Here is a 10,061-nt window from a genome sequence, read left to right as displayed (position 1 = left end):
CCTATAGTATAAGAGAAGAATGATAGTTTTGTGTGTTTTGAGGGGAGATTCTGAGAGTTTCCCCTCAAAACACACAAAATTTAGATTTAGATTCCTCTCTCAATTTTTTCTTAAAAGACAGGTCGGTCCATAGTTTTTACCAGATCCTTAAAAGGATCTATTACTCAAAAGTGTTGAAGATCATCTAACCTTAACACTTTGTAACTACTACTCTTCCAATGGGAAAGAAAGGTCAGGAAATGGGAGTCTCATGACATAACAGACACAGCGCAAGGCCTATTACTGAGGATGTGAACGTTCTATGACCTCTTTTCCAGGAAAGAGAATTAACAAAAGGGAGGGAAGGATTTTGAAGTTTGGGTAAGAGTCTACAGCTCCTTTCAACTCTCTCGATTTCCCACTGCTAACCATCTCTCAAACAGACAGTTAACTGGAAATAAAAGAATGGCTCTAGAAGGTGAACTCTATCCATTGAAAATCGATAGAGAATCTGCAAGCAAATCACTTAGTCTGTTTAGCAGTCTCTGAAGCTAAGATTGCCTTGGTTCCATGAGTTGAGTCAAGCAGAGCAGTGGCATGAACTAAAGAATAAACAATATTCAGTTTGTCCTTTCTTTCCCAGAGTTCACTGGCATAGGAGAGATTAAAGACTCAGTATGAGTATTTTTCTAAAGTCACCCTACACCCTGATGTTTCTCATAGCGTGTCTCTGTGGATCATTAATGTGTTTCCAAGCAAATCGTTTTGTATGGAGCGTTTATTTACCCTTATTATTAAGATGCATGTGTTTCACTGGAAGCATCAGCTTTGAGGCCTGTCAAGCACATGATAGAAACAGGCATGCAAAAGGAAGGAGTATTCTGTCCAGGGAGCATGAGCAGGCAAGCTCACCATTGGAAATGGTGATGAAATAACAGGGAAATACAACTGAAAAACACACTCAAAAATGTATTACATAAAATAATTTACTTCTCATTCAGAATGACCTTCCAGACCTATTAGTAAGACAGCAGTCTGTGAGTTCAGATACAATCTGAAAGTCATGACAATTATAGTAGGGCAAGACCAATAAAGTTAAACATTTGAAGTCAACTAGAGACAAAATTGTGGAACTGTGTATAACAGAAAATGACACTGATGAGGAACTCCGGGGATATTAAGGGCAAGATTGCCGAAGAGACAAGAAGGGTACAATTAGAAAACCTACATCTTTAATACAGTGAGATTTGTATGCACACACTCTGGTGTCTTCATTTTGCAGCCCATTATATTGGCTTAAAAGTCAGAAAGGTGCTCATGCATGTAATTTATACTGGAGCAACGAATGCAGTATATGTGGATGTGTGTGTGCACTTTCAAAGGCAGTCGTTTTAGAAGAATGAGAAGAAAATTACTTCCTGGGCATTCATTAATAATTCAGGTGATATCCTGCACCTCCATTTATAAAACAATATAATAATAATAACACGTACAAAATAACATCATAAATAACACAAATGAGAAGTTTTCAAGTATTTCAATGTGCCTTGAAAAGTTTCAAACAGTAATTCTAACAATTGGTTAGACAATCATTTTTTTCTTTCCTTTTCCTCTCATTTAGTCTCAGAGCCTAAAAAGAAATGCCTCCAGTCTCTGTTAGACCTGATGTTTGGAATGAAATTAACAAGATTCTACCTTAAAAGAGAACACTTATGTGGGCTTTTCAAATTGTGAAAACTTGTTTCCCTCTTATAAACTGTGATCTTTCCCCTGCTGCTGGTTTATAAATACAGGCATATAGCCCAGAGCCATTATAAAGAAAAACAACCAACCACAATAAACTAAGGAGCCTTATCTGATGGTTAAGGTTCTCAGGAAAAAATGAGAAGAGCACCTTGATCAGGAGAGGAAAAGAGGATAGAGGATAAAAACAGTAACCTTTAACTTCTGTGCCCTCGCTCAGCCAGTAACTTATGGCAGGTGTTGCTGGCAAGGCCTTAACTGCATTTCTTCATTCAGTTGAACATCCTGTCTGCCAACTCCATACCAACCCAGCTGCTAATAAGCATGCCCTGGGCACCCAGGAAAAGAAGGGAAGGCTGGCAGCTTAGGAGCTCAAATGTGCCATCAGTGAAAACCAGCCCAAAGGAGCTAAGCTATTCGCTCCTTAGAATAGTGCTCAAGGTGGAGGCTGTCAGTGGTCAAACCAAGCATGAAGCTCCTTGGATGCTTCTCCAGCAAGATCCATGGAATTTTACAAAACCAGTTTTCCACAGGTTAGCATTTCTTTCTTAGCCTACATGGCAGTTAATTCATTTTGCCCTGTTCAAATGTAGTATGAAAGAACAGAGATGAAAACATGCATGTAAGTACATACACATACTCTAGTTATGAGCACCTAGGGTCTTTCCCATCACTCTTGCAAAAGTGTGTGTGTGTGTATACATACACTCACACATACATATGTATACACAGACATCTATGTACAGAAATAATGTATATGTGTGTATGTCTATGTCTATATATAATATAGACATAATATATATTATATTCCAACTTGAGTAATATATATAATATAATATATATAGACATAGACATACACACAAGCGCATACCATAGATCAACCTCATCTAAATATCTAGGGTCTGGAGAACGTGCTGACCAACAGAATACATGTGCATGTGGATGTCACGTGACATGCACTAACCAACCATCCCAAGGTAAAACTGTTGGGAGGAGGAAACTGCCAACAATCTTTGAAAATCCAGACCTACCAGGCCTTTATTTAGAGATTTGTTCCCATGGAACCCTCAAAGAAACTTAGGAAAATTGGACTGGAATGGGGTCCCACCCTGATGAACACTCAAACACCAACAGCTATATCTAGTTTATGCGTGGAAGTGACTCACACATGGCAGGCAGCATGAATATTAGGCTACAATGTGGATAAAGCACTGGAGCTTAATACAGATCAATATTTGGCCTCAGGTTTTCCAGAGCATAGAGTCTTGGCATTTGATCCCTCTGCCTTCAGGTGAGAATTAGGCACACTGAGGGACCAGGGAAGCACAGTCTGCAGAACTCTTGGCTCCTTTCTGCTTCTCTGCCCCACAGCTGGAAGGGTTGACCAAATCAAGATAGAATCGAGACTTGAGGAAGCGGCGGTAGGAATCCTTCTCCATCAGGTTGAAAATCTTCTTCTGAGCCTCATCAAAGCAGGTTATTGTAGGCTCTAGCATGTTCCGGCTTGTCTCTTCCCTGGTGCAAGAATCCAGGTTCACCTGAGGGGCAAAGGCCAAGGCTTCATTAGACCTATATCCCTGTTAAGGATGCAAGGCTCTATGCTTTGTAGTGACCTGTAAGTGACTGTGCACCCTCCGTATTTCAGAAGCAAAAAAAAGTGACATTAGGCTCCTCCTCGGCACATGTGCGAGAGTATAAAAGGTTCATTCTGCTCTAGAGTGGGCACGGCAAGATCCGTTCTGTCTAACAAATTGGGGAGATTCATCAGAAAATTTCATGAAGGGAGGTTATGGTAAGTCACCTGGATAGAAGAGATTTTTTAAAAAACTGATTTATTTGGAGTTGTCAAGGTTATGATAGTCAACTCCAATATTCTAGGAACCTTCACTAAGATCCAGAGATTTCTCTGCCATAAAAGCTTACCTTTTTGGTCAGGTTGGCTAATGGGTAGAAGGAATAGATAGAAAGTTGGGTAGAAGAAATAGGTTCTAGTGTTTGATAGCACATTAGGGTGATTATAGTTATCAATAGTTTATTGTATATTTTAAAATAGCTAGAAGAGGAGATATGGAATGTTCTCAACACATAGAAATAATAAATGTTTGAGATATGTGTATACCAATTGCCCTGATTTGATCATTACACATTGTATGCATGTATCAAAATATCACACATACTCCACAAATATGTACAATTTTTATGTATCCATAAAAAACCTACCTCTTTGGTTGCCTGGACTGAGATGAATTCATTGTAGATCTTTTTGGCCTTGGGACTTAGTTTAGATGGTGATTTGATTTTCTTATACTCTTCACAGCTGATCCAGAAGTCAATATTCTCCTCACTATATTCAGACTTCAAGAAAGCTTTGAAAGCTGCCAGCCCACCTATGATACAGAAGAAAGGACCACAGTTGTCATCACACTGGCTAGCCTCTTGGATATGATATTTCACATAAAGCTGAGGTACTTGGGGGATAAAGCGTAGGTTCAAGCAATTCCTTTTTCCCCCACTTTTTTCAAGTCACTTAGGAGTCAGGTAAACCTAATCTGTGTTTGATATCTAGTGGATCCCAGTTCTACCTAATGATTCTTACCCAAGTTGGAAGCCTCTTTCAAGAAAGTATTTTGTTTCTGAAATACCTATGCAGCTATCAATTACCAAGGTTGATTTGGGAAAGAGAAACTGAGATTGACTTTGCAAGAAGGCATCGATATTTATCATTTTTTTTTCTCTCTCTTCCCTTTTTCCTTGTGATGAGAGAGATGGTTTTCCACATGGTTCCTGCTTAAACTTTTCATTGTATATCACAAGGCTCTAGGGCATATTAAAATTATAAACAGACTGAATTTAAGACCTAAAGAGTCTCCTGAGTCTGAACATCAGAAAGAAGCCAGGCCTTGCTGCAGTTTCTATTAGACCGGCATAATGTAACTTGTCTTATCCAGAGTACCTCATCCCAGGTTGCTGTCAGACTTACATTCATGACTAATCAGGTTTTCCAGTGATTCAGCCCATTTCTTGACTTCCTCTTGGCTTACCCTAGAAAAAAATAGAGAGAAACAGAATAATTGGAATGTCATGATAAAAAATTGGGGTAAGAAATCTAAGATCCCGAATAAAGGCAGAGATTTTATTTTCCATCATTATGACAAAATATGTTATTGATGAGGGCAGTTTTTCACTAAATGTATAGACATTTCAAATGTAGTTAAGATCTCCATGAAAATGGAGGCTATCTTGATCCAAATCTGGCTTAACTAGGAGCACAACTTCCCTCTTACAGAACATCTCTATCATCAGATAGTTAATACTCAGTAGATCTTCACCAAGGCCTTTTCTCTTACCTCTGGCAAATAACCACTTTGTCCTTCTTGTTGTGGGAAGAATTATGTTCACAGGAATCAGATTTTTGCAGCAGGAAACCTAGCCGATGTTTCATATCTTTTGCACTGCACAGAAGATAAAAATAATGAATAAATAGTGATAACCAGCTTTCTTTAAAAGATACCTAATGATAGAGCTTGAAGAGTCCATTACTAGTCTATGGCTCAGAGACAGTTTAGGGAATGGGAGTTGGAGTTGGCATGAACTCTCAGGAAAACAAGATTCCTCTTTTGGTTCCCTACGACTTGCTACAAAACCTTGAGGCAGAGTCGTAACACTAGTTCCTTCATTCACAACTGGAATTCTGACCCTTCAGTTTACCTCAGAAACCTCAGAAGCCTTTATATGCCTGTCATTTTGACCAACAGAATACCTTTGGTATCTTCAGTAGAACCTGAATCACTGAAAACATGAGTGATCTCTGAGTAATTTTTAGGAGTTGGAAAGCAGTAGCGGCAAAAGATGCACATCCTTGCTGCACGCCACCTTCTGGCAGGTGATTGCTATTTCCATCTGTTCCCCTGCAGGCAGAGGGAACTGTAAAAGTCTATTCAGTTCCAGTCATGTATGTGGGGGCCACGCAGTTCCTGCTATGAGGTATAGAGGAAGAATACACTGAGGTGCGCAGCCCCAGCAGAGGGAAATGGAACATGGGACGGTGAAAGCAAATGCCCAAAAGCTGAAACCTCAGCCCCTTGGGGCTTCTTTCCAGACAGTATCTGCTGCTGCTGCTTTCCTTTTTAATGCTACTTTAAAGGACATACACACTCTAAAGGGCATTTGAGGCTTAAAAGCTATTAGGAGAAGCAGGCTAGAGTCATCACTGAGCTTCCACCATTTATTGCCACCATTTAATAGGTAGCCTGGCACAATAGGGCTCCTGACTAACTAGAAAAAGGGGGTCTTTTAATAAGCCTTAAGCTCAACTCTCTTACTTTTTATTAAATATCCTCTTGCTTGCATCTCTTTTATTAAAAAGGCCAAGAAATAATTTAAAAATAGAAATACCATTTTAAGAGAAATGAATAACTAAATGTGTCTATTTGGAGTGGGGAAAATAAAGCCTCAAAGACAGAAAGACATTTAACATAGCCCCTAATACATTTATGTATGTAGGTTTTCCCAGAAAGTTTGAATTCCATTATGTTCTCTGACTGCCCCTTAAATAGTATTTTCTCTTCCTTGCAAGATTACTTTCCTTCCTCTGCTTCCCTGACTGATGACTGCTCAGGGGATGCAACATCTTTTTTGATGATAACAGGATATAATCCTGAATGTTAGGGTGATTCCAAGGTGATAATATAAGTATATCATGAAGTCCAAATAGAAATGAATTCATATTTCTATGTGCTGGATCCACCTGAGATCTGAGAGTTGTTGATCAATGCAGGGGCTAAGTGTGCTTAGCAAGTATTCTTATTTAAAAAAAAAAAAAACATAAAAATAAAAACCAAAATGACTTCAGAAGTTATTGGAGTCAGGAAATCTAGATTTGGTCCTAATTCACCCACCAACCTATGTGACCTTGAGCAGGCGATGGCTCCTGTGGAGCCTCAGGCACTGGTGGCAAAGATGTTGGACTAGACGATTTGCAATTTACTGGTGAGGAAAGGGAAGGGCAGTTCATTCTGCTGACATAGAGTTTACCTCCTTAGATTAGCTGCTTAACTCTTTGAGGACAGAGCTCTAGTATTAACTTTTATCTGTTTTGCAAAATATTTACCAGGACATAACTTTCTCCTGACACTCTTGTATTTTTGTATAGTTCATTTCATATGTAAGTTAACTGAAGCTTGAAGTAATTTGCTCCACTCCATTCAGAAAATTAAGCGTGAAGGTCAGAGGAACTTATTTCATAGATACTCTCTGCCAGACCCTCCTGCTTCATTTTAAAGAAGCCATAGATACTTCCATACTCCTGAATGACAGAATATTTGAAAAGTAAATGTTTTAATAGTACATAAAAAATTATGTTTTCTGAGACTATTTCCAAAATAAAATTTGGGGTAATTTCTATTTGCAGCGCGATAAGAAAGCAGGTAGTATACCTTTAGATTGACTTTTTACCTTTAACTGCAAGATTAAGTAATGTAATATGCACTCATTTTGTGTTTAATTTTCAACTGACTACTATACGATCATTCTCTGAATGCATTTGTTTATACCTTTTTTGAACAAACGAAAAACAAATGAATAGCTGTATGTCTGTAAAGTCTTTTTAAAAAATCAAGAGAGTATATTAACAAAACAATATCTTTAAGGTGAGATCTACAAAACTGTTAACTGATTTGTAATGATCAATACTTCTCAACCACACTCATATAAGACACTTTAAGAACTAGAGATGGGGCAGAGAGATAAGGAAGATCTGGCTTTGGAACTCATATCTTATTGTAACATTTGCTTATAAGAACATAGAGAGTGAAAGATACTGCAGCACTACACAGAAAGCATAGTGCCTTTCTGATGATGGAGCCAAACCTCATTCTGGGGTACCTTTCCTGAAACAAGATGTAGCATACAATCAGAAAACCCAGACCCAGGCTTCTATGTACTCCAGGGATGCTTAAATAACAGCAGTAATCACAGATGGAGATATTGCAGACCACTATACATAGCCTCAAGCCTCATCTCACTTCTTAATTAAAACTAGCTTGCTTAGACCTGGCTTAAAGAACAGTTCTCAAAACTGAGGTCACATGAAACAATACATAAGGACTGAAATTTGGGGAGCACATGTCTTAAGTCACAGTATCTAGCTAGTCTTGGAGGAAAGTTAGAAAGTCGTGCTCTCCTGACCACACTGTTTCTAATTGCACAGAACTAGGTTAGTAAGTACAACATGTAAATAACTGAGAAAGTCTATCCAAAAGTTTAATACGGTTAATGACTGAAAGCAATCTTACCTCCTTAAGCAAGAAGCCGGCAGACCTGCAAGCCCTTTGCACATCTTATTTAACAGCTTGGGATTCGCAAGCAGGAAAGAAATGCGGCAGGAGGAGCTGTGGCTTCGGCTTTGAGCGTACTTTGCCTCTTCTCCGGTAAAGATATTTTCAGAATCCTCTGAGCGTCTTCCTCCTAAGCCTGTAGGGGTCTCTTTTATAGCCCAGCTACGACGGTCCAGCCAATCAGACGACAGCTCTGCAGTACCAGCTCCTCTGTCTCCCTCTGCCTCTCCAGCCCCTGAAAGAGATGAGGAGGAAAAGACTGACGCATCAGCAATGCTAAGTGAACGAGCAGAGAAAATCCTTCAGCAAAGTAGGGATATGGAAAAAAATGTACTCAATGTCTCTACCAGTGTCAGAGGTTTAGAATTTCTAGAAAAGGAAAAAAGTGTACAATGCTGCAAAATATAGTATTCATTCATATTTCTGTAAAAAACAATATCAAGGAAAGTTGCTTCCTGGAAGGAAAAGTACCAGCAGGAATTCTGAAGCTTACTTAGGAGCTGACTCCCAGTGCCCTTCCTCTTTTGGATTAGAAGCATCATATGATACATGGTCCCAGATCTGATCCTCACGATTTCCAAAAGGGAGCTGGCAGGATCATCGTCTCCACGCAGTGATTTGCAGAAGTTGCCTTGGTTGTTATGCAAACAAGAAGGTGGAGAGAAATAGCTGGATGACAGACAGTTATAAGCCCGGCTGCATAGAGAAACTACCCTAGGAAAAATAGATTTGCTATATCCGTAATCAACCTGACTGAGGAATACTTTTCTAGAAATCTTGGTAACAACAGAATTCAGCCTAGCACTGACAGTTTCTCCTTTACATGCCTGTGTCCTGTAAAAAGTCTAAACCAGCAGCTTGAGGACCAAAGGAGGGAGTAGGTGAGCAAATATACACAGCAATTCTTATATCAAATGGGTTTATGTCTTATGTAATTCTAAGTCTCCAAACTGATATTTCAAAAGATAAAGAAAGAGGGATGTAGAGAGAAAGAGACAGAGCAGGCAGAAAAATACGTAGTTTGCTTTGCGTATCACCAGCCTTAAAACGAATCGTTAAGAATATTAAGCCCTATAGGTGTTTCTGAACACCTGAACAATTAGTATCTTTTACGTACAATATCATAAACTGAAACGCCTGCATGGAGAGAATCATTCAGGTGTTTCACATCTTATAGCCATATATCAAATACCTACACCAGAGTTACAGAGGAAAGCTATAAGTGGAAGAAGAGAATTAATTGCTAGATCTGACCAAAACAGCTTTCATTTTGAGAGCAGATAGGTTCCTGATCATAGGCTACAGTGAGCTGTACTTTATATTTAAGAAACAGAGGCATCAAATGGTTTAGGTGGAAGAGATGAAAAATAGTTAGGTTCCAGTGAAATGCAAAATACCAAAAATATAGAAAGAATGTCACAAAGCAATGCCCATACATGGCCCGACCCAATACGTGCCCTTGAACATCCCACACTGCTCCCACTACCAACACCTTCCATGACTAGCAGAGCAAGGAGACAGCAGACAAATGTAAGGTGGTGGAGGGACCATAATCTACCGAAGATGCATTTAAATTATAGGAAAAAGCCTCTAGCCGCCCATAAAGATAGAAAGACATTTATTAGAGTAGATACTGGGCAACTCTTCCTTGAATTATAACATAGAACAAGTGAATGTTGACAGCCATTCTTGATGGTGGTGTGGAAGGAACTGCAGTGCAATGTGAAATTAGGGAGGCCCTTAGACCAAGGAAGATGGACCAGGGAGAGGAATCAGTTGGAACTGACATTAAAGAGGACACACTAATTAAAAGGGAAAGAAGGTCACTCAAAGAAAGACCACAGCCTTCTTTGTTTACATGGACACCTAAAAGAGTGATCACTCAAACAGATTGATTTTAGGAACATAAGTGAGGACCCGAAAAGGTTTACTGATGCCTGAAATTCCACAATAAGAGCTTTATCTCTTGGACTTAGAATAAGAGAAGCCTGATTTGTCATGAGT

At 39.2% G+C, this 10,061-nt stretch overlaps 1 protein-coding gene across 1 annotated transcript; it reads right to left on the bottom strand.

Annotated features, from left to right (window-relative positions):
- Positions 1 to 742: 742 nt before the first annotated feature.
- Positions 743 to 8,672, bottom strand: RGS4 (regulator of G protein signaling 4). Its single transcript, XM_001082467.5, has 6 exons — positions 8,551 to 8,672; positions 8,016 to 8,292; positions 5,070 to 5,174; positions 4,703 to 4,764; positions 3,943 to 4,109; positions 743 to 3,260 (listed from the first exon to the last, which is right to left on the bottom strand). The coding sequence occupies exons 1-6, from the start codon at positions 8,606 to 8,608 to the stop codon at positions 3,021 to 3,023; spliced, it is 909 nt and encodes a 302-aa protein (XP_001082467.1). The 5' UTR covers positions 8,609 to 8,672; the 3' UTR covers positions 743 to 3,020.
- Positions 8,673 to 10,061: the final 1,389 nt, after the last annotated feature.

This window comes from Macaca mulatta, chromosome 1 (assembly GCF_049350105.2).
Source record: "Macaca mulatta isolate MMU2019108-1 chromosome 1, T2T-MMU8v2.0, whole genome shotgun sequence".
NCBI lineage: Eukaryota > Metazoa > Chordata > Mammalia > Primates > Cercopithecidae > Macaca > Macaca mulatta.
This window is presented reverse-complemented; position numbering and strand designations above follow the sequence as displayed.

Bases quoted from the DNA above. Each gene is read 5' to 3' on its own strand.
- RGS4 (XM_001082467.5), bottom strand. From the start codon at position 8,608: ATGTATCATATGATGCTTCTAATCCAAAAGAGGAAGGGCACTGGGAGT. The intron at 5,175-8,015 runs GTAAGATTGCTT...TCTTCTGTGCAG, and splicing joins CCGGCTTCTTGCTTAAGGAG to TGCAAAAGATATGAAACATC. The intron at 4,110-4,702 runs GTAAGTCTGACA...TCTGTATCATAG, and splicing joins AAACCTGATTAGTCATGAAT to GTGGGCTGGCAGCTTTCAAA.